The sequence below is a fragment of the Lissotriton helveticus genome, chromosome 5_1 (assembly GCF_964261635.1).
Source record: "Lissotriton helveticus chromosome 5_1, aLisHel1.1, whole genome shotgun sequence".
Taxonomy (NCBI): domain Eukaryota; kingdom Metazoa; phylum Chordata; class Amphibia; order Caudata; family Salamandridae; genus Lissotriton; species Lissotriton helveticus.
Genome location: NC_136065.1, coordinates 1,337,673,169 through 1,337,698,472, shown reverse-complemented (window position 1 = coordinate 1,337,698,472; position 25,304 = coordinate 1,337,673,169). Strand labels below are relative to the sequence as shown.

The 25,304-nt window shown below is 42.2% G+C and overlaps 1 protein-coding gene and 1 non-coding gene across 3 annotated transcripts in view; one reads left to right on the top strand and one right to left on the bottom strand.

Annotated features, from left to right (window-relative positions):
- CACNA1S (calcium voltage-gated channel subunit alpha1 S) overlaps positions 1-25,304 on the bottom strand; it is a 488,710-nt gene that overhangs the window by 278,698 nt on the left and 184,708 nt on the right. For both annotated transcript variants that reach the window (XM_078644201.1, XM_078644202.1), the window contains exons 11-12: positions 5,331-5,556; positions 4,070-4,277 (exon numbers count right to left, since the gene is read on the bottom strand). In XM_078644201.1, coding sequence (XP_078500327.1) covers positions 4,070-4,277; positions 5,331-5,556 — 434 coding nt within the window. The remainder of the gene's footprint in view (positions 1-4,069; positions 4,278-5,330; positions 5,557-25,304) is intronic.
- Positions 23,247-23,319, top strand: TRNAL-CAA (transfer RNA leucine (anticodon CAA)). Its single transcript has one exon. It is a non-coding gene; the product is annotated as a tRNA-Leu (tRNA).

Sequence of the window (25,304 nt, the reverse complement as noted above, 5' to 3'; positions counted from 1 at the left end):
GGCAGCAGATTACAGAGACCGCTACATCAGTGTCAGGTTCCTTTAGAATGGCTTTGTTTAGGCCAGTTTGAGATCATTCGTGAGCTGACCAGTTTAAAAGTTCTCGAAATTGATCATCTACTATTCCAGCTCTGGCTGTGGTGGCTACCAGGTTTTTGAAGATGCTCGTCAATATGTGTAATAGACATTGATTGACTGGCAATCCAGAGGTGTCTTGGGATTGTGTTTGACTGGCAAAGCAGTGGCAGTAAGAGGGTTGAATGAAAGTAGTCTTTTTCAAGGAATGAGTAGAGAGGACAAGGACATATTTGAGTTGAGTTGCAAGTCCTCCTTAGGCTTTGCATTATTATATGTCACAAGATGTTTGGTATTAGAGATGGTGTGGTCTCTCATCATTCATGGCATTCTTGCACGTGGCAAATTGTGAAAAGTTGAGCAATTTAGCTTAAAGAAGTTCCTGCACTGGAGAAGTTGCTTTACAGATTTCTTGGGTTTAGTGAAGTCTTTTAGCATTTTTGCAGTTCCTGTTTAGATTCTCTGGTAGTATGCAGTGTCAGTTTGTCAGTAAAGTTGTTTGTCTTTTTGATTGCATTTACAGATATCTATTATTTGATTTCAGTGATTTTAGCTCTGATTTCAAGCAATCAACTTTCTAACTCTGATATGAGGTTATTGTCCTCTTCAATGTACAGTGTTGCCAAGAACAGATGTGAGCAAATTGTGGAACAATTGAATTGACATTTTTGAGTTGTTAGGTAAAGAGCAGGAATTTGTAGCATAAAAGGTGGGTCTGTTTTTTTCACATTCTTACAGTTGTTTGGGTTCGTAGACACACTTAACTGGAGGATAAAGCATGTGGAGTTTGAACTGAATCACTGCATTGTCAGTCCAGGTAACTCTAGGTAATGTTTAATCTGCCAGTCAACGTAAATGCACCCATATAGGTATGAACGGACATCATCTTGATGAGATTCATATATTCCAGGTTAAATAGCAGGCATGTATGGGCAATTTAAGCTTGTTGTACCAGGCAAAGAACGTCTCCGAGCATGCAAAATGTGTGATGTCTCTAAGGGAAAATCTGGTAAAGGCTGAGTTAATGCTGGATTATATTGTGGTGGTCTGTAGATAAGTAGAACTAATTATATGAAATAGCAGATGAGCCTAAAATTTTATTCTGATGCAAAATAGTCTGTAATGGATTTTATAGGTACACCAACAGCAAATCTTCCTGTAGATTTGTATATGGAGTATTTTGTAGTCTGCTGGCACAGCTTCATGTAGTACTTGTGCTGTGTTATCGCTTAGCTAAATTTCAGTGATTAAGAGAAAGTTAACTTTAGAGAATGAAATAGATATTCAGGTGATACTTGTTGAAAGATCTTGCAGCCATGAGCAGACGCACAAATCGGTGAGTGGATTTCAATAGGAAGACGGTATCAGTTGAAGGTAGTCTTGTTTTTTACGATAAAGGTATGAAAGGCAAGAAAAACAGGTTTCTCACTGAGTGAAGCAAATTTAGTAATGATTTTATAAAATTTGAGGAGGGTGAGGGTGAGGAGAGGAAAGAGCTAAAGAACTAGTTAGCAGGGCAGAAGTTTGAGGAAAAGCAAACTTTAGAGTTGAAGGAATAGGCGTAGTTGCAGGAAGGACATTTTTTGGATGCATGTAAGAGGAAAATGAGTGATGGATGAAATGCCAGGAATTAGTCTTGGTGCAGAGGTGTGCTGAGAGAAAGAGAAATGAGAGAGTTGGGAGGCTGAGACTATATATAACAAGTTAGAATAAAGTAAATAACAGAAGGATGGAAGGAGGGTGATGGTAAGAAAATAGTATGTAAGGGCGATACAAGTATTTATAGGTAAGAGTCAATGCTAGAAGAGTATGAGGAGGGAGAGAATGAGAGAATAACAGAAGATGAGGGGGCAATTCGAGAATGAGTGGAGAGAAAGTAGCGAGGAGCATGACTTCACACACAGAGCCGGAATCCAGAGAATGGGAGGTTTTAGAAGGAGGATAGTTTCGTGGACTGGCCAAGATGAATGTGAGGAAGTGAGAAAGGAGGCAAACACAAATGACACCAACAATCAGAACATCCTACATTTCTAAACAGAGCTTAAGTTCTATTCCATGATGCTGGCACAAAGTGGTGGGTATAGGGAAGCACCAGTTAATCCATTCCAAAAGACAGCTCATTTGGCTTTTCTGCTTCAATTGCTCATGTTCCATATATTAAAGTCCCAGGCATTTTGATTGCAGTCTTTATTTTCATACTTTGTTTAAGACCACTACACTCTTGGCATTCTATTAAGTGGCTAACTGCCAACTAGCATATCCTCAGTCTTACAGGAAGCATGGAATCAGAAACACGAGTAGTATTTCTAATAACCCTAAGCATTACACTTTGATAACTATCGGAGTCGATGCAGATTGGTAGCGCATTAGAGAAGGCATAAGATTGGACCAAAAGAGGTAGCAATGGGTATAGAGGGCAGGAGGGAATAAGAGATAAAGGAAAAATACAAGTGCAGTAATTGGTAGAAAAACGTTTGTCATTTGTTCTGTGTTGTAGACAAGTAGGCTAGAATTTTTTTGCATATTTTTATTTGCATGTTCACAAAATTGGTGGGAGGCAAGCTTCCTTGACCAGATGTGTTATTGATTGTATTGGCTGTACTTGCATCTGAGTGGAAATACGTTGTCACTTTGGTGTTGATTGTTATTCATAAATTTCTGTCGCACACAATATGGTGAGGTGTTTAACACCGTAGCAGCAGAAGCTCAACATAAAATTACAAGGTCTGCAGAAACACAATGAACCAGACGGTGCCGAAACCTCCCACTGAAACTGAGCATGAAGAATTATCAGCGGAACCAGACTAGGATTTATGAATCCCCACAGTTCTTCCTCATGACCCAGCGGGTTGCATTGTTCAAATCATAATCCCAGTTAAATCTGCACCCCCTAGAATTAATAAAATCCCTGCTATCATTAACTGTGGGATGTGAAATGAACTAACCCACATCCATGTAATGTTTAACGAGGCGCTCTGTCTCTTAGACTGGATAGTTGTGAATACTGGTTGCAGGTAGTAGTTTTAAGACTGTTACAGAAAAACTCAGATTTCGGGCTATTTGGATATGTTGTAAGGAACTACATAGTGTGGTGAAGTGCTTTAAGGGAGCTCTTTGGCATAAGTGTGTCCGAATATTTTCATAAGGCTAAGAAAAAGTGTTTGAAATGCTCTTCTGTGACAGGGTAGTAGCCTAACAAATTACAGAACTATAATGGAAATCATGCTGGCTCTCCATCAAACCATGGTCATCAGTGATTGACCAAGGTAGATCATGGTTCAAACATGGATAGCCACAGTCAGTCACGTACAAACAGGTCAATTTTTCAATTTTACAGATAATTGCAGGATAATGGTATAAGGTATAACTTGTGCAACCCGTTTTTGCATAGATTCAGGGCATGTTTATATTCTGTTTTTAAGTTTAGTTTCAAAAGCAATTACCACTAGCAAAAAGCTAGTGGAAACGACTTGGCATACAGGAGCAAGACCGATTTGTATCAGTTTTACCACCAGTGCCTGGGTCTAAATAAGCTGACTATTGTTTAGTCAATATTCATGTTCAAAAATCTGTTATGGATTCTTACATTTTTATATGACAATTTCAGATATCTTAACTATCTAGGTGAAACAGCAAAACTGGAATTGATCCCTTACTTTCTAAAGAAACAGTTGTTTCTTGGATCATGTCTTTCTGTCATCTTGTGTCACTCAGTTCTTTTGACTTTGATATATTCCTACATTAGTAGCCACATGTGATTTAACGTAGCCTCCTCATTTCCTGCATAAAGACTGTAGCAAATTTCAACGCAATCTTGTACATCTTTCACATCATTAGCCTCACAAACAGAATTTCTCTCATTTCAACCTTGAGCTTGTACGTGTTGCTAAGGACTGTTGCCTATTACCTTGCCAACAAAATGTACCTCTAAGAAAGTCATCTTCTCCCGAAACTTTTAAAATAAATTGGCTCACAATTGCCTTGTCTGACTTACCTGGAAGACACTGATGAGAGCCTGAGGGAAGTTATCGAAGGTGCTTCTTCGCACTACTAAGTCTTCAAAGTTATATTTCCCTCCAAAGAGTTGCATGCCCAGGAGGGAGAAGATGATCATGAAGAGGAAGAGGAGGAGAAGCAGGGAGGCAATTGAACGCACCGAGTTTAAGAGTGAGGCAACCAGGTTATTCAGGGATGTCCAGTACCTGATGATGAGAGAAGAACATTTACAGCGAGTTAGGCATGCAGTGTGAGATTCAGAAACAGATCCTCGATTTGCTGCTGATCACTACCCAATGATGTACATACAACCACCTGATTGATGCTGGCTGGCTGCATATTGCTCAATGAATAATGATGACCAAACTGGGCTTCACCAGTCAAGTATTACACACGGCTGTGCATTGTTGGAAAGACAGATTACACCCAGAGATTTTGGAATACTGAATTCAACTCTGCATTTCGCAAAGGTAGATGCAGAGTTCTAGGTTCCCACTCCTTGCCCAAACCTCATATTGACACTCAGACTGACTGCCCCTCTCAACTTTTACAAAACTCTTATAGTGGATGACGAACCATCCACAAATTTTGCCTGTTATATATTGCGCCTGTGATAGTCAACATAATCTAGATATGTGCTTTACAAATAAAATAATAAAAAGTAGAGTACAGCTATCTGTTTATCTAAGAGTCTGCACCTAATGGAAGCAAGAAAGATCAAGCAACTGTGTATTATACATGACAATAACTAATCCACTGTACATTAAAGAAGAAATTAAGCTTTTTACTTAGCACTACTTACCACACAAAGTTTTGAGATTCTATAAATAACTAAAAACCCCTACCCTCTACTGTTCTCAATAAAGACAGTTACTTTCCCACACACGCCGTGTGGCCCAAAACGAAAGTGATGTAGCAGTAGGAGTGGGTGGGAAATTGTACTACCTTTATAGCATAGGTGCAAAAGAAATTGATTGATCACTTTTGGCAGCTAATACCTGGGATAAGATGATAGACACCCTGATGGTGAAAGCTGAAGGTAAGGGGAAACGAGTAGTGGGTGGGAGGGATTTGTGCATTTAAATACCATGTGTGGTTCGGCAGCAGGTCAAATTCAGAAAATAAGATCTTGATATGTTTGTTTCAACAAAACGTGGAAAAAGTGACATTGTTCATAATTTGGGGGATCATTGGCTTACCTGTGCAGGAACACAAGAGAGATGGAATAAGGAGAGATGTGACTAAACATTAGACGGTACCTGGTTATCTTAAAGATCCTGAGAAGTCGGATGCATCGGAGGACAGAGATGCCCAGGGTAGACATAATGCTCATTTTCACCAGCATAGCCTCCAGGAGGCCGCTACAGACCACAAAGCAGTCAAAGCGATTAAAGAGAGACAGGAAGTACGACTGGAACCCCAGGGCATAGATCTTCAGCATCATCTCTGCCGTGAACAGAGCCAGCAGCACTTGGTTAGCTGTGTCTGTTGTACAAAAGGAGAGATGGATGGAGCGTTATATGCACAAGTACTCTTCATAACCATTTAAGTTTAGCTGCAAAAAATGCAAGAATGTTCGTCATTGTGATCGCCCTAAATTTCCATACAAGTATACTGCAGTTTCTGGAGTCTCCACATTACTACTAGTGATCCTGGACTGCCCTCCACATCCCTGAGAAAGGCCCCTGGTGATCATGCGCCAAGCAGGAAGCAAAACCTGTGTCAAATTATCCCTAAGCAACATACTCGATTGACTGCAATCTTATACTGGGATTCAGAATATGTGGCATTTTGAGATTGCCATCATTGGGTTAGTCAAGAATGATATCCTTCTCTCAGAGAAAATACTTAGACAACGATACATGTCGTAAACAGCCACATATAATTAGATACCTAAAAAAAGCAGCCACCGACCAGAAAGATACAGGAGCAGCACTAAAATAAGGATCCTGCCAAAAAAGTGCAAACAAACAAACGGAACAAATTTGGGGTGTCATTTTTAATGAGAAAAAAACAGGAACTCAAATGTATTCAGCCAATGAGCGAAATTTCATAGCTGTTTTAAGTGGGTGCCCTCGAGCACACGTGGTAAATACCAGCTATCAGGGGAAAACTGTGAGGATGTGATAATTATTGAACAATTCGTAATTCAGATCACTGGGCAAATAAGCGTTTGAGGGAAGCCCCTTCGCTTCGGCAGGGAGCGAAATACTGTACATTTTAATTAAAGATACACATGTAATAATCCATTTACAGGAGTTTTTCTAAAACAAAAGAATACTGAAAATGTCAGGCAAAAGATAACATTTGAACTAGTTCACAACCGAAAACACTCATTGATGTATTGAAGTTTAGGTGATGACTATTTTATCTGGTACATACCCATTCATGTAATTGTGAGCGGACTACCGGGTTACTCGACCAACCTGCTCACTTGGCCGCAATCGACTAGAAACACATGACGGCCTCACTCAGTGTCCTGCTCTGTACTGTGACGTTTCTATTATTGTGGCGTCAGCACGTTTACACGTTGCAGTTTATTCTCCACTGGTTTGCTGGTGCTAAACATGTCAAAAATTGTTTTGAAATTTTCGTTTTACAAAGCCTAAAGCTACGACTTTTTACGCTGCATCTCAAAAATATTTACCCCACGTGGCTTAAAAAAACAAACAACCTGGGTTCAGGCGGGCAACTAGAGCCAAATTTCGGGAGGGGGGGCCTGAAAAATTTGGGGGGGGGGTAATTCTTCCAACCACGGACAGAGTGGCTGTAAGAAGGGGTCAACACACAACAAAAGCCTAATTTGCAAGTAAATGGTCTTTTAAAGACCTGTTAAGTACTCGGGTGCGGCTGCAATGAGATGCTCGCCACAGGGCCGGCCTAAGGCATGTGCAAGCTGTGCACCTGCACAGGGCCGCCAAACCCCAGGGGCCGCCACGCCAATATATATCCTTAGATACATATTTGCGTGGCGGCCCCTGGCAGGGATTTGGCGGCCTCGGGCCCCCTACCTACTCTCCCTGCTCAGGGCCTCCGTGAGCCTAGAGCCGGCCCTGCTCGCCAGCCCGCGAAGACGAGTCAGCCCGGGCTGAGACACACGACGGGGGGGGGGGGGGGCTGAAGCCCCGTGAGCCCAACGGGTGTTGCGTGCCTGCCTGGGTTTAAGTAGCGCTGTGGCAATAACATATGATATAAGTGTCAAAATTCCTAAAGCTACAAGGACCAGCGGTAGGTGCGGTCTGCCTTCTGGTGGTAAGGTTTGACAGGTGTAGGTAGTAAGGCATTAGAAGAAAGTAAACCTTGTCCTAAAAACCCGCACCGTCCCACTAACCTCACCTAGTCTGCCCAATGCACAACCATCCATCTTTCTGTAAAGTCTTGAAGAAAGCAGTATCCAAGCAGCAGCTGCATTGTCTGCATAGAAATAAGGCGCTGGACGGCAATCAATTTGACTCTTACCACCTACACTAGGGCCGGTTCTAGGAATGTTGGGGCCTGGGCAGAAAGGGAATGTGCGAGGCCCCTCTAAATTGCATAGAAGTGACCCTTTCAGGGCTGTTTGCCTCTGAATAGATGCCCCTGCTCCTGAAGCTCCAGCCCCTCCCTCTCAGCTACCTATAAGGTAAGTGTTGTATATTTGTGCTTCTCTCAACATACACAGAGTGGGTTGTGGGAAAGCGGTCGAAGAAATTGATTGCAGGCACCTCTGACGTCACTCTCCATAACCGTGAGCCAGTCTCAGAGTGCGCGCGTTCCTCCCTGCATGCGCCGAACCTTCACACTCCAAGGCTTGCTAGGAAGCGGAGTTACCACGGAGCAGCGTCTCTAATAGGGATTTCTCTCCGCGCTGCAGCTTTTTCACAGTGTAGCCACGCAACGTAGAACGTCACAACACACCGTAAGGCAGCCATGTTGTGTGTCATTTTTCACTGCACCGCTGCACTCATACACTATCATTTCTTGCGGCAGATTTTAGAGAGCAATTATGGAGAAACACAGTCTTTGAGGTAAGCGGTGGCACGCAAACTATAGCTTCTTGTACATAGAGCCAGGCGCGCAACACCCATTGAACTCACCGGGCTTCAGCCCCCGCCCGTCGTGTCTGGCAGCCCGGGATGAGACAGATCCCGGGCACACACAGAGCCGCACCCGAACGTTTCACAGGTCTTTAAAAGACCATTTGAATGTTAATTAGGCCTTGCAGTTGTTTTACCCCTTCTAAGAGCCCCTGCTGCTCCACTCTGCCTACTGATTAAAGGTTCAGCCCCCCCCCCCCGAAATTTTTTCTCAGCCCCCCCCCGAAATTTGGCTCTAGTTGCGCCTCTGCATAGAGCATTTGGATAAGTCACTTAGCAATATAGTGAAACGCAAAATAACAACTTAACAGGATTCTCTAGAACCAAATGTAAATGCAGAAAATTGTAGACACGCTTTTTAAGTGTTTTATGTGTGGAAAGTTACAGTATGAATCTGCATTTGAAAGTCAAAACAAAATTAAGGCAGCACGAGAGAAAGTGAGAAAAATACTAAACACTGTTATGTCAAAGGTTGAAGATTCATATCAAAGTGGAGAGTCCGTCAGATATTGTGTTGTTACTACATTGCCTCGCACTCCCAGATGTGGGTCAAATAACCCAATATCAAGGACAGACACCGAGAGCCCAGGACTGGCACAGGGTATCAGGGACAGAGAGTCTTGAACCGGGTCCGGGTCCAAGAGCCCAGGACTGGCACAGTGTACCACGACAGAGAATCTAAAACAGGCACAAAAGTCCTGCAACTAGAACCGAGTCGGAGAGCCCACAGAACTAAGAAAAAGAGCCCAAAACAAAAAATAGACAAACAATAAATAAAATAAAATGAATCAGAGAGTTCCCAACCAACAAAAAAAAAGTGGCACAGAACCAGAGATGAAAGGCCCATAACCGGAGAAAGAAGTCTAGATAAAGAAGTCTTGAACCGGAGAAAGAGAATCTGAACCGGGACAGATAGTCCAAAACTAGGACAGAGAAAGAACTGACTTCAACAATTTCTAAGCTCCTTTGCCTTATTTTGTTGATGTTCACCCTTCACCCCGATACACTCCTTAGCCTTCGCAAACTAAAAAATTCAAGATGCTGTAGACCTCATACCTGTCTTAATGTTTACGAATAAAAAGTTCAAGATGTCGTAGACCTCCAACCTGTCTTAATGATTATTGTTGTTGTCTTCCATACATTAAGCTTCATTTTTGTGTTTTGTTTCATTATTTCTTTTTTTTCTGTAAAGGAGGAAGATGTGTTGTATATTTGTGCTTCTCTCAACATGGCCACCTGCGGTCATTAGGCCTTCCTTTGTGTTCCCACCTCCTCAGCCTCTCAGAATACCTGTGAGTGTTCTAACTTGTACCGGAGTGTTCCACTCTTTGTCAGTCAGTCAGTCAAAAAGTACTTTATTTGGTTAATTAAAACCATAAAAAAATTCTATACACACAATTTTAAGTTGATATACCGTTTGTTAGCAGCAAAAATGTTACATTAATTATAAACATAGAATAATCAAAGACAAACAGTTTAAAATACGACATTAAAACATTTTTTTCTTCCTTATTCTAACTGCTACAGTAAGGAAACTCGCTATACTAAAAATCTACCAAACATTGGATAGCAACTGTAAATACATAAGTGCTGGTTTTGCTTGTAAAAATCCTTTGTCCTTTAGAATTGGAAGGATAAAACGTTACTGAATGTGCAAAAAATGATCACAAAGTAAAACAAAGTGCAATGTGTCCTGGGTGGAGAAGTTGTCACATGAACATACTCCCAAATCCTCCACCCTTCTCCATCCCGGCGGATCAGCAAGGAGAAAATGAAGCTAGTTCAGCCTGAATCTTACCAGAAGAAAGCAGTGGTTAGAGTTGGTTACCACATTCAAATAAGGTTCAATTGCACAAGACGGTTTTAGCAATTGGTGAGCAAGTACCATTGGTTTTGCCAACTCCCTTTCTTCTCTTTCCATAAAAGCCATATCCAAGTAAGATTTCTTCACCCACTGCATATCACTCTTTACTAATTTGTCTGGGGAATTAAATAATTCTGGCCGTCCCAGTTTCACTGCCAGCCTTTTGACATGACACAGCCAAGGGATACTACTAGCTCGATCTATAGCTAAACAGTCTCTCATGACTTTGCGATTCAATTCTAGTTTGGGGTTTAACCAGGTTGAAATCCATTTTAAGAGAGGTGCTATTACAATTAAATCCTCCACAAAGCCTGTCCCAGTCTCTCAGTGAATTATACATGTTGGCGTGGATTGTGGCACCGATAACAAGTTTCTTAAAAATGTGTTCTCAACTACTTGAATTTCCTTTGCTTCTCTAAAACCCCATATATCCGCGCCATAGATTGCAATATAGGTACATTTTGCTCTATATACTTTTAACAATGCTTGCATTGGTTTAGCCCCTAACCTGCGTGCAAAGCCTAGAACTGCAGATGTGGATCTGGCCAATACAATTCTCTTTGCATGTAATTGCGTGATCCACGTACCTCAGTCATCAAATAAAACACCTAGGTAAGGGAAAGTGGTAACCCTGGTAATCACATTACCCTCACAGTGGAGTGTTTTGGCCCTTTTAGGCTTGGAAACAATTATCATTGTATGTGATTTTGAAAACTTATCACTTAGGTCCAAGGATTTCATAAAAGCAGCAAAGGAGATTAAAAGACATTGTAGGCCAACCGCAGTTCTTGCTAAAAGGGAAGCATCATCCCCGTATAGGAGTGCCGGAATCAATCGCTCCCCCACACGCAGAATATCTTTACTGGCTTCCCCTAAGACTTGATCCAGGTTATTATTATAAAGGATAAAGAGTAGGGGGGCCAAGATACACCCTTGCCTAACACCATTTGCGATGTGTATTCGCCGGGTACAGTTCCCCCTTTGATCGTACCTCACTGTGGCGGTCAGATCTCTATGCAAGTCAGCAAGGAAATGAACAATATTTCTGTCCACACCTAATTTGAGGAGTATAGCCTATAATTTGGATCTATTCCCTTGGTCAAAGACCAAGGAAAGATCCATGAATGCCAAGTACAGTGTTCCCTTCTTGGCAATGGTGTACTTCCCAAATAATAGGTGCAGATTAAGGCACTGATCAGTGCTGCCTCTTCCTTTCCTAAATCCGTATTGCAAATCTGAAAGGGTATTGGATTCAGTTAACCAAGCCATGAGTTTACTGAGTACCACCCTTCTAAGCACCTTCACAGCAGAGTCAATGAGTGATATTGCTCTGGAGCAGCTTGGGTCCCCTTTATTACCCCTTACTCTTGTCAGTTGATGGTCTGGTCAGCTGGCGAGGTGTGCACTCAGCTGCGGCTCATAAGTAAATATACTCTTGTAACTTAATGGAAGTATCTTGTTCCTGCGTAACTCTATTTACAACAATAAGCAACTCTTAACAGCCCATCAAGGGTTGAAGGTGTGAGGGCTGTCGATCGCCAGAGAGGGTTAATACTGCCAGGGAGCTAAACAGCAGGGCAATAGCCATCCCGCTGTGCTTCTGTGTGGGTGGGGGGGTGGAGGCCTAATTGCCAGACAAACCTGAGTTTGCAACTAATATGGGAACAGGGGGCCCCTCCCGTTGTGTTCCCCTTGCTACACCATAGCAGTGAGGCCATGGGAGGAGGCCTCCTAAGGCAGCACCGTTCATGCTGTGGCCGGACAGTCGCATTGGTGCGAGGCCCCAAGTTGGAGGGCTGAAAGCAGGGCCCTGGGCAGCGGCCCACACTGCCCATGCCTAGCGCTGGCCCTGACCTTCACAAAACTACTGTTATCCTAGAGGAACTTTTCGTATGGAAATCTTAGGGAGCAGCTACATTTGTTAACTGCTAGGTTGTCCTGAGTCGTGAAAGCTGCATTATGTTCTAAGAGGTAAAGAATGGGATGGGTTCTGTTGGGGAATTTTTAAATCGTGAAATCAATCCTAGATCACAGGAATAAAACCTGTGCCCGGGTCCTGCCAAGTGCAGCCACCAGCTGACATGCAGAGTGCTGAAAGAGGCAGCCCGTGCCAGCCTTCTAGGAATTGTACATGGTGTATTCACCTTTCACCCCCTTCAGTGTGAGCTGGAAATGTGTGCCCGAGTACAGGGATGATTCATTGTTGAAACTTGAAATGAAAGGTGTAAGTGATGTATAGTCTCACAGCCTTATAGAGAAGGGGGAGGAAACTAAATATGGAGTGGAATTTACTAGCTGAATTTATTCTACCATAATGACAGTACTGGGGGAAAAATCCAGCGGATTCTATTCCATATAAGTAGTTTCCACACACATTTGAGAATGTGAAAGTCCCTTCAAATGCATGACAGGGCAGCCAAAAAAGGCTCCAAGACAAATCAATTGCAAGGAAGAACTTTTTTGCCATTAGAATTTCACCAGACTCCAGAAAGCTTCCTTAAACCAATGAACTTGGAGACCTGATTCATCAGTAACCATCCTTTAATCCACACAGCAAGTTTGTTACTTGCCACAGCTTTTTCACTCTTCAATTCAAAGTGCTTTCTCTCACTGAATCCTTTCCCTTATTGTTTGTAAAAATTAAATGTTCCCTGACCCATGTGACTTTACCCTACCCTCCTCAGATTTAAAACACAGTTTCCTGGCTACTTGCAGGACTGAGGCATCAGAACCTGTCCCGCCATTGTTACACAGGTTTCTTTAGCGCCTCCTTCTGGTCCTCAATAAAAATTAAAGTGTATTATTCAAAAAGCACTATGATATGATGGATGTCTCACAAAGAGGTAGGTCAGGATTGTGTAGGACCTCATCACAGTAAACCTCCAATCAAAATGTAACTCATTACTCCTCATAATCCCAAAGAATACTAATCAGATCCATTAATATCCAGGGGATTAAGTCCTTGTCCTTGTGCATGGCCCAAGGAAAATGGCAGCTGGTCCCTGACTCTCCCGGGACAGCGGAGAAGGCGACAGACCTGGCATGCTACTCACTGCCTGCACAGATCCCCAAATGATCGCATAGTCGGCTGAGAAGGTGCTGCGTACAATGAGGAATTCTTGTACCACCGCAACAGCTTGTAAGCAGCATTTCACTGCTGTTGGCGCAACGAAGCAGCTTCGTCACAGAAACGGCCGCCATCTTAAATTGCGCTGCGTATGAAATTTCACTGCGCATTTCGCCTGAGGAGACTCATTTCTTCATGACCCCACCAAAACTTGTTGTTAATTGAAGAAACTTGTGCCAGCGAATATGGAATATAATAATTTCTGCCTTTACTGAAAGTATATATTCATGTATATCATCGAAGATGAATTCTTCATTCGATTTATGCTTTCTTCGACGTATTGCAACAAACTAAATAGCTCTGGAGAGTACATTGTCTATAATTTTTGGGGTTGCCACCTCAGTATATTAGGAAGCGTTATATTAAGGACTAAGGCTATGGCTAAGATCCTCTCAGCGCGTCTTCCTTCTGAATTGATACTGCTCCAGTTATACTTGACTTTATTGTGAGACTTGTCTAAGCAAGAGTTAACTTTTTGGTGATTAGGGCCATGGAGGTATCTCTCCCCTTTGCTTCTAACTAATTATAGCTACAGATGAGGAAACTAAATAGTGGCATTAACAGGAAGGTGCTTTGAATGTTGCAAAGTGGTTTCACCTCTTATGTCACTCCAGCAGCGGTTCGCTAACATACACCCTTACTTCACCCTTTGTACTCCTACTGCACATGGAATTTCAAATTTTGGAGATCTTTATACTACTTTAGGACTGTTCATGCCAAACATAGACTTTTCTTTTTCTGGAAACTGATATACTTTGATCTTTCCATGCTTGGGTGTATAGGCAAACTAATTAAAGTTTTATCCTGTTCATCCCCTCTGACACGCAAACTATCAACTCACTTTAAATCTCGCCTCTATTTCTCCTCAATGGAAGACTCAACGAATATATCGCCTAAAGGCGCCACAGCTTCTACCATTGCAGCTTCCTCTGGCACGAACAAAACGGCGAAGCAAACGTCTAAAAAAAGTCCCTCCTTCTTCCCCCAAGCAACCATCTTCAGTCTCTTTGGACTTACTACTAGAGGAAATTAGAGCTCTTCGTCCATTTGTTGAGGAGACTAACTCTAAGCTACAACTTCTAACTGACAGAGGTTCAAGTGTGGAGTAGAACAAAACATTGAGGGCCTTATTTATGAGGCCATGCGTCAGTTTTGCCCTGCTGTTGCGTCACGCAACAGCAGTGTAAAACATGCCCCCTATTGCGTTCTATTTACAAAGTGACGCATCTAAGCAGATGTGTGACTTTGTAAACCCCTGCGCTACATTATACCTGCGCCAGGTATAATGTATGCAGAGTGGGCATTCCCACGCAAGTAAGCTTTGTAGAAGTGACACAGTGAAATCTATGAGATTTTACTGCGTCACTTCTAGGACGCCATTGCTTCAATATCTTACGCCTGCCTCACAGCAGGCATAAGGCTGGCGCAGGCCCTTTCGCATGGGGCTTGCCCCACGTGAAAGGACACATTGCTGGAGTTGTGTCTCTTTTGTGACACACACCAGCAATGCGTCACTTTTGCGCCTACAGATACGTCTGTAACTCCTTGCGACATGATGCGTCATACTGTAAATATGACACACCCATCATGTCGCAAGGAGGGCGCACTGAGAAGTGATGCATCGCTGCTTTCACACAGCGATGCGCCATTTCTCATAAATTAGGCCCTGAATCCTTAACTACTGCCAGCAGCAAAATGGAAGCCCTTCATTCTCAAGTGTTGACGCTCCAAAAGCATGTCAAAATCCTTGAAAAGAGAAACAAATGAAACAACATCCGCATTTATGGCTTACCAGAAGGCTCAGAGGGTTTGGACCCCATCAATTTCTTCAAATCTTTTCTTCTTAAGGTTCTGAATTTGCCACAGGTTACACAGCTCAATATCCAACGAGCTCACTGACTGGGCCCTGCTTCTGCAACAACTTCATTCCCCGCAAGGAAACCGAGAGGAATCATTTTATATTTTCTAGAACATACTGACCTGCTCAAGATTCTCTCAGCTGCCAGAGCAATCAACCGTATTACATGGGCAGGCAATACTCTGTTCTTTTCTCAGGACTATTCAAAACCCACCGCGGATAGACGCAGAGATTTTCTGGCATTGAGACCACAACTTTGCTCTCTTGAGGCACGCTACGGTCTTTTCTACCCATGCCTCTTCAAGGTTACCATTAACAATAAGACTACTACATATGAGGAACCTATAAAGTTGAAACGTTTTCCCAAAACATGCCTTGCGGAGTCTATAGATACATCTTTATCATCCTCATCGCATAACAAATAGATGTTTTTGCTCTTATCTTGCTTGAGATCTTAACTTTTGCTATATATTGTTAATCACTTTCTTCATGTTAAATTGGTTGAAGTTAATGTTCCTCCTTGCTTGACTGTTTTGAATGATCATTAACCTCCTTTTTCCTTGCAGGTTTTGTTCCCCTTGTTGTACTTTCCCCTGTGTTGTACAAATCACCAGTTCTTGTTCCTTCCTGCTCCCCCTTAAAGTCTGGATTCGTCATTGTTCCATGTGGCCTCATCTCCCCCCACTTTACATATGTCTTGGATTATTTGTAAGAATGTCATATGTGTTTTTTCCATTGTTTCTCACACTAATTCTCTCTCTTCATTTTCTTCCTTCTTTCTCTTTTTCTCTCCTTTCTTACTGTCATTTTCACTATTTCCTAAGTTGTACTTCCTCTTCTTCCATTCCTTTTTTCTTAATCTTCTCTTCTACCTACAAGACTTCTATTATTCTCATCTTCTTCACCTTTCATATTTTCATCATCGTTCATATTTTCATCAATTGACCTTTATCATGTTTAACTTCGTACTTATTCTGAGTTCTACATTTGGAAAAGGATATGTAACTACCAGTTCATATATGTTTTTTTCTATTTACATTACCTATGTTCTTAACAGTTGTCACTTGGAATGTCAGATGTTTAAACTCTCCCATTAAAAGACAAAGTGTTCTTTCCCACCTATCTAAGATGAATGCCAATATAGCAATTATCCAAGAATCCCATCTCACAGAAAGTGAATCACTAAAGCTTAGAGGAATTGGGTGGGAGAGGTTTTCATTTCACCAGGAGATGGTAAAAGAAACAGAGTTATAACTTTATGTCATAAAGCACTAAATGCTAAACTCATCTCACAGGATCCAGGCAACGAAGGTAGATGGCTGTTTACTAACTTATTGCTAGGGAAAACTCCCATATCCTTGTTTAACCACTTGGCTGCTAAGGCACCTCTGGCCCCTCAATGTAATTTCCATTGAAATCAATGGAAACTCCATGACGAGTTACCCTTGTCATTAGCACTGAAGGGGTTAATATATATGCTCCTACCAGTGGTGATGTCTCATTTTGGTCTCGTATTTCCCAATTACTTTTAAAATACCTCACAGAAAATTAGATTTTTGCAGGTGACTGTAACCAAGTGATCGATCCCTTCCTTGATCGGAATTCTAAGGTCTCCTTCATCCTAAACAAATCACACAAAGCTTTTTATACTATAGCGCAAAGAAATTTGGTAGATGCCTGGAGACTATGCAACCCGTCTTCGAGGGAAAACTCCTTTTTTTCCCCACCACATCAGACACAGTCCAGAATAGATTTTTTTTATTATGTATAATGTTTCTCAATCTCTGCTTTCTGCTGATATAGGTCCCATACTCATTTCTGACCATGCTCCTATTACGCTTTAACTGGACATCCTACATTAACCTAACTCACCTAAAAGATTGCGCTTCAATAACTCTTTACTTCTTTACCCCAATTTTATTGCATCCTTTACATCCTTTCTTCATGAATTCTTTCAAACCAACCTATCTGATGATCTCCCCTTCCAGACAATTTGGGATGCTTTTAAAGCTATCTCTCGAGGCTTCATTTTTAGATATACATCAAAGAGGCGTAAATCATTCTGAACATTTCACAATGCACTTCTTACTAACATTAAAACACTAGAACATGCCTTTTATACCTCCAACTCAAAAACCAGTTTAGAAGAGCTTATAAACGCTAAAATAGCTTTCAATAAAACATCGACTGAAAATGCCTCCTTCTTTCTAATGAAAACGAGTGCAAAATACTATGGTGGCCAAAACAAATCAGGTAAATTATTAGCCAATTTATCTTAAAATCAAGCAAAACAGGCTTCACATTTATTCTATTATTGATGAAAATCAAGCACCAAAATATGAAGATCCCAAAATCCTTCAAGAATTCGTCAGTTTTTACGAATCTCTCTAAAAGCCAGAAAAGGTGCCCCCAGATACAGCAATCCATCATTATTTTTCCAATGTCCAAAAGTGTGATTTTCACCCCTCCTGTCTGGATATCTTGGAAGCTGACTTAACAGAAGTTGAACTGTTAAATGCAAAGAAGACCCTTAAAAAAGATAAAGCCCCGGGATCTGATGGATTTAAAGTGGAATTTTTCTTACACTTTTCCCAGTTGTTTATTCCGTATTTAGATACTCTCATTTCTTCTTTCACGTCTTCTGGTAATTCATCATGTTCCTTTTTGGAGGCCTTAGTTTGTCTAATAACGTAAGACGGCAAGGACCCTAGATACTGAAAAAATGATGTCGATTATAAAATTTTCTTGAAAGCAATAGCTACGCAATTAGAACCACACCTTCCTTCGTTGCTAGGTAAAGAGCAATCAGGATGTGTTAAAGGTCGAAACATCACTGATAACACGAGATTATTCTTTGACATTTTTTCCAGAATGTCTCATCACTCAGATTCACTAGCTGCAATTGCCCTTGATGCGAAGAAAGCCTTCGACAGAGTCTCATGGTCTTTTATTTTTCATGCCCTCAAATGGTTTGGATTTGGCCCAAAAATTACCTCCCTGATTGCTGTGCTCTATTCAGAAGCTAAGGTGGCCATTTCTGTCAATGGTCTTGTCTCTCCCTATTTTAATCTTAAAAGAGGAGTCCGTCAAATTTGCCCTTTGTCCCCTTTCCTTTTTAACTTAGCGTTGGAACCATTCCTGTCTAGAAATCGGCAGAACCAATCTATTACCAGTTTTACATCCGAGTCCCAGCACATCAATTTAGCAGCATATGTAGATGACATATTACTTTTTCTTTCTCAGCCACAATCTTCACTCCCTGCATTTGTATAGGAGATTAAGGTCTATGGTTTAGTTTCTGGGTACAAATTAAATGTTGACAAATGTGAAGTTATGCCTTTAACCAAATATACTTCTAGAGAGGATTTTCGGACATCCAATTTTGCATGGAATTCTCAACACATAAAGAATCTTGGATTATGGTTCTCTTCTTCCATAGCACACTCCATCTCTCTGAACATTGATACATGTATAGATAAATTAAAAATGCTTACTGCAATATGGCATCTACTTCATCTTTCTTGATGGGGACGTCTTGACACCATTAAGATGATGTTCACCCCTATCATACTTTACACCATTTAAAATATACCAGTATCCATACCAGCTAACTTTTTTCACAAGATCAATTCTACACTTATATTTTTTTTTATGGAATGAAAAAAACCAAGAATGGCATTACAAAAATTAATACGTCCAAAATCAGAAGGAGGTGTTCATTTTCCCGATTTTTCCAATTACCATAAAATGTTTCAACTAAAACATTTATCAAATTGGATTTCTGATCAAACCTCTAATAGGCCATTATGGCTTGACCTTGAAGCTTTGTTTATAGCACCTTTTTCATTTCAAGAATATCTTTCTTTTTCTTGCAAACCGAAAAAGAATTATACACCAGTAATCAAACATTCATACAAATTATTACAAGCTACGCTTCCTCTGGCCCCTTATGACTTTTACACTTTTCTCAAATCCACAATTTGGCATAATAGGTCTATACTTATTTAGAACAAACCAATATATTTGAATGTATGGCGAAATAAAGGTTTGGTTTGGATGCACCAGTTATTTGATCTGGGCACACTTCTTCAATTTTCACAGATACAGGACCTCTATCACCTACCTACTTCCTTCCGGCATACTTGAGACATGTGCTCAATTTCCACGTTCGTCTTTTTCAGCTTCCCTGACTAATAACAATTGGAATAGTCTTTAACGTACACGTCCTAGAGCCTCTACCATTTATTCTCGTTTAGATCAACCTCCTATAAATAGAAATACATCTAAAATGGAACCCTCCTGAGAGACTGACTTGGGTATTGAATGGCCTGTCTCTTAATGGAATAGAATATGGCTAAAAATAAGGCAGTATTCCCAGAGACTACACAAACAATTTTCTTCATTTACAACAGATTGCTTTTTACACCCGCACATTTACACAAGATACATGCTGCTACTCCCAGTATATGGTGGACTTGCTCTCACGATATCGCTGGCTTAAAACATATGCTGTATACATGCCCATATGCATTTAAATTTTGGGAGCGGGTTTGGTCTCAAATTAACATAATATTTAACACTACTGTCCCTCTTTCCTTTATTAATATTATCTTAGGTAGCTCGTCCCCTGAGTGGAAGCAAAGACATTCATTCACACGCGCAAATCATTGACTTACTATTAGCAGCTGCTTTTCAGCAGATAGCAAAGAAACGGAAGGACACTTCTAAATTATCATATCTTGCCTGGTCGTATGCCAACTGTCATAATCACTGATTGGATATGACTCTTGTGTATCCAATTTCACTTGCTACAAAACGATTGCAGCTTTGGTCCCCTGTCACACAATTTCTCGATGATAGTGCAAAAAAATCCTTGATACCCCAACCTTCATCACAAGAAGTTACTAAGCCTCCTTGACTTTCCTTATACTGTATGGACACTGCTTAGGTGTCTAATTTCAGCAATTTATACATGCAAACATTTTGAAATAATATCATTTTTTTCTCTTCTTTGGTTTGTGACATATTTAACATGAACCAGAATTCTTTTGCCTTTAAGACATAAATATGTTTCATTGTACTTTCTTCTTCAATTTTGTTGTAGCTATGTATTTTCAATATCCTTTATTTCCACTTCCTCACTTATGATATTTTGTATTGAACACCTGTACAAAGTATTGTTGTTTTGACTACTACTCTTAAATAAACTTATCTTTGAACTTAAAAAGTCCTTGTGCGTTGCATTAAAGGAGCTGCTTTCCAGACAAAATGCTTCATTGGTCAAACAAGAACTATGCATCCCATCAACAAGCTGAGGAGGCTATGTGAACACACAGAATGCAAGTGACAGGCCTCTTCAGAAACCTTGCAGCTCAAGTTTTTAGGTCTTGCCTAAGCAGCACTTGCGCTGTCTCTTCAAGGCATGCTGTATGTAGGGAATGGACTTGAAGCTCCGTCTATTTTCTGCCCACCTTTTCAATTGGCTCATGTTACTGTCCTTTCTAAATGGCTGCTTTTTATTCATGGAAAGTCTTAGTAGACCCTGCTTAGTATATATAGCCTTTTCTCTTTTTGTACCCTCCGATGAGGACTGGCCATCTTACGTGTGTTGAGCAAATATTTAACAAGGACCCCCTGAGTATATGGAAATACAGTTCCTAGACCAGGGAAAACAAATGAATGATATATATCAATCTAGGCAACAAACATAATACACATAGGAAGGGACTGAGCTACAACCTTTGTTTTTTGTTAAAAGAGAGTACAATTTTATTCAAAGTTTATCAAGACACATAATATCAAATTACACATTCAATATCTACAGTCATGTTTGTTAACTGTAGATATTGAATGTGTAATTTGATATTATGTGTCTTGATAAACTTTGAATAAAACTGTACTCTCTTTTAACAAAAAACAAAGGTTGTAGCTCAGTCCCTTCCTATGTGTATTATGTTTGTTGCCTAGATTGATATATATCATTCATCTTACGTGTGTTGTTACTTGGTATGTTTTATTTACAGTCTGTGAGCATTATTTTCTTTAATGACTTTCTCCTGCCTGACGGAGGACATGCTCTCCCACAACAGCTTTTTTTGGGGAACATCGTTTACAACGCAGTTTTTACACCGCAGTGCCTTTACCCCGCAGCTATTACAACGCAAGTCGTTACTACGACTTGCGCTGGATGGCGCTGTGGGATAAGGAATCTTGCAATTTTATATTCCAACACCTTCCCTACTGTTACGGGGACTGGTGTTGGAATATAAAATTATAAGATTCCTAAATCCACACCCTCCAACGCAAGTCGTTGTAAAGACTTGCGTTGTAAGACTTGCGTGGTAAAGGCATGCGTTGTTACAACATGCGTTGTAACAACGTACATCCGCTTTTTTTTTAACCAGCGCACGTCTTCCTTCATGCGTTGCTTTCCATATTGAGGTAAACAAACAAATGCTTTTATTTTTTAAAGTGTTGCGACGTTGTGCTCCAACTTTAAATATTATATATATTTTTTTCAATGCACCTCACCGCACTGTAGATTTAACACGGCAGCCACGTGCCCTTTTGTTTGTGCTGCGCGACTCGCCTACATCAACTTTTAAAAATCCTTATTTTTTATCAACAGCAGGAAAATGCTGCGCTTTAACTTTAACAATGGCGTCAGTGCCCCAATTATCAGCAGTTTGTCGACTTCTAACATTTTCGCCCTCTTTCCCTACATGATCGTCTTGGCGCTGTTGTGTTGCCTGGACAATGCAGGTCCTATTTTTTTCAACAGCGGCAAAATGCTGTGTTTTAGCAATGGCACCTGTGCACCTATTGTCAGCAATTCGGCGTTGTCCGCTTTCCCTACATGACCACGTTAGCGCTGTTGTGTTGCCTGTATGTACGTAGAAGTGAGATGCCTAGAGCCCCTGCAGACATGACGGACAGCAGCAGAAGGTTTGTTTACTTTAGCTGCTCCTTCTCCCTACATCCGAACCTCTCTCCTAAAGCTTGCTGCTCTAGGAGTGGCTCTTGTTTGAGAGTCTTATGACTTTATGTGGGAAACAATAACTGAGTCAGATTGCATTGGGCCCTGCAGATTGTGGCCGATTTCCAGCTTAATGAAATGATGGGCGTTCACTTACCAAGTTGGTAATTGTTTTCTTTTGAACTGTCCATTTTCTACTACTAAATGGAGCGCAATGTCAAAAATATATTGATTATACGTCTGGTGAAGGCCTGATAACTCATTGCCTGTCCTCGGTCCTCCTGGGGAAACTGACGGTTTCCTGTACTGCTTGTGATCAATAAAAGTGCCCTTTATAGCCCACAAACACCACTTCATCTGAAAAGGGGGGGCCCTCGGCCCCCCCGCACGCATGGCGGCGCGGCGACCGTCGCCCCCCACTCTCTCCTTGTCGCCATTCGGCGGTGGGGGCGTGCCCTGGGGGGCGCGGCCCACCGCCGATTGGCTGGCGGCCTCCCTGACCCGGATCCTGGGAAGTGGGTCCGGGTCAGGGGGGGCGGGCGATAGGAGGGGCCATCTGGCCCCTCGAGAATAAAGAGATAGGGAGCGCCCAGGAGACCCCCTTGTCCCTGGACGCTCCCTCGCCGTAACGGTGTGCCCCGCGCTCGGGGCTTCTTTGTTTTAATACATTTTTCCCCCTTTATTTTCCAGGTGTAGCAAGCTGTTTCCTGGAGGAGCTAGCCGCGTGGAGCCAGCCGCTCTGGAGACCCGTAGGATGGGCAGAGCCTTCACGCGACTGCCACGGCCCCGCGCTCGGGGCGGAGTAATTGTCTCCTTTTGTTTCCCTGCAGGGTTGGTAGCCAGGACGGCTGGACGGTTCTCCCTGGGGGCGATCAAGGGAGCCGAGGAGGGATAGCACCTCGTTCGCGCAGGGGGTCTTGGATAGAAAATGCGCACGGTGATTGGAAACAAAGGAGGCGGCAGGACTGGCAACTCGGACCAGGGACAGGGCCCAGGAAGAAACACCGGAGGACGGCTGGACGGGCAGTGCATGGCTGCTTCCGGCGGAATGGAGGTAATTAAATTGAAGGGAAGTGCCCAGTTTTGGATGTTACGTGTTCGTGGGCTGTGCACACGGCTGGGTGGTCGGAAGGACCATGGGTGGCGGAGCTCGCACATTAACTGGCATGTCCCTAGGACATTGGGGTTTTTTGCTGTTTGCATTTACTGTATTTAAATATCCTATGCCGCGGAAGGCCGCATGTAGGAAACTCCCTCCACGTGGGCTAGCCGGTGCCGAAATAGCTCAGTTGGTAGAGCTTTAGACGCAAGATCTGAAGGTCCCTGGTTCGATCCCGGGTTCTGGCAATGGTGTTTTTTAAACACATTATAAATCAATAATATGAGGGAACCACGCGAGTGACATAGGGAGGTGTTCTGGCCTTGGGACGCATATGCTGTATTTTAATATTTGATTCATTACGTTTAAGGTTCAATGCCAACATTGTTTTAGAAAGCAATAAATAAATGAAAACATGAAACATTTAAGACCTTTGTAAATGAGTCTTTCGTTTTGAAGGTCAGAAGGCTTCTGTCATTGCTAATTAATGTTCAGTCCAATGAAGCAATGAAGCTCGCAAGGGTAGCAGAGGCAGGTTTTGTCGCGCGCTATCCACAAGAACATCGCGCCATGAGTTTAAATGAGACACAATAGCTTTCGCGCCAAATTCTCAAATTACTTATGCAGGGTCAATGAAGTCTCATGGTACTATATTGTTTAGATAAAGAAATAATCGTGAATAGTTTTGGGCGTTCCAATTGAGAACGCGAATTATATTCATAAACATGTTGCTGCCTCTTCCGTCATTTCATGGCAGGCCACGGTGTCGCCCTGCGGCGGTTGCTAGAGCTCTTAAATTACTTATGCAGGGTCAATGAAGTCTCATGGTACTATATTGTTTAGATAAAGAAATAATCGTGAATAGATTTGGGCGTTCCAATTGAGAACGCGAATTATATTCATAAACGTGCTTCTGCCTCTTCCGTCATTTCATGGCAGGCCACGGTGTCGCCCTGCGGCGGTTGCTAGAGCTCTGAGCGCAGCCCATTGAAAGCCACGTGCATTTTCCTCGAAGGCGATCTTCTTCTGGCAAACATTCAGCTCGCTCCTTAGGGTGTCACAAGCGAAAAGATTTTAAAATAGCCAATTAGTGATCATGATGTGGCACATGCTATTGAAAGTGTTCCCGGCAGGAGAAATGCCTGACCGTGAAAATCCCGTTGGGGATAATTAGGCGCGCCTCACATTTCAGTATTGGATTTATTATCTATCGTAAGCTTCTGCCCCTGCTGAATTAAAAGCGCACAGCAAAAATGCACGAGAGATTTTGGGAACAGGTGAGACACGTACCTAACACATTGGCACACAGACATTGGTGGCAGTTGTTAGATTTTAATTTTCTCGTAGTCAGTCTATCAAGGATTGCGGTAGTATTTACTCATCCCTCGTGAAAGTGCGTTTGCGCAGCGCACGGACCGCGTGCGATTAGTTGTTAGGGACAGCTGCCCGGCGTAACGCGGAAGTGTCCGTCCACCTGTCCCCCGGAGCCCCACTTTCCCTCGGCAGCTCGCTGCAGACTTGAATGATTTAATTGTCCCTTAGACTGAAGATCAGTGGGGACGTCAGTTACATCACTGGCCCTAGACATACGAAATGACCCAGAGTAGAATAACTCTGGGGGGTTACCACATTGCCTGGAGGAATATATGTTTTCTCCAATCCCAGGGGATACTGTTTCTCTTACACAGTTCATCTATGTATGTAGGTAAGTGGGTAACTCCTCTTTTAACAGGGGAGAGGAGTTGGCCTAACGGATAGGGCGCTCGACTTCAGACCTGGGGATCGGGGTTTGAGTCTCGCCAACGACACCGAAATGTGTTTGCTGCATGAAATGAAGTGCACTCAGGTACTGGAAGCGAAAGTATAAAAAACAGAGATCCTTTTGTTGTTTGCAGTTCATAAATCACAACCCTGCTAACATTGCACAGTGAGCTAGGAAGGACGTGTGTCTCCTGCATCATGTACCCCTCACTATCTCATGCAGGCCCACGGGCGTTATGTGATTCTGCTGCCACTGCAATTTTTCGCATAGTACTGGATTGGCTACATTTGCCACATATTACATCTTCTGCTGCATAATTTACAAGTCGTCCTTAGCGCGAACTGAACAAAACTTACTAGAAACGCATGTTCCTAGGAAGCGGAATGCACTTTGCACAAGCTGACTGTTCACCTTTCAAAGGCATGTGGTGTGTTGTTGGGGTGTTAGACTAATACTTATAAGATAAGACCT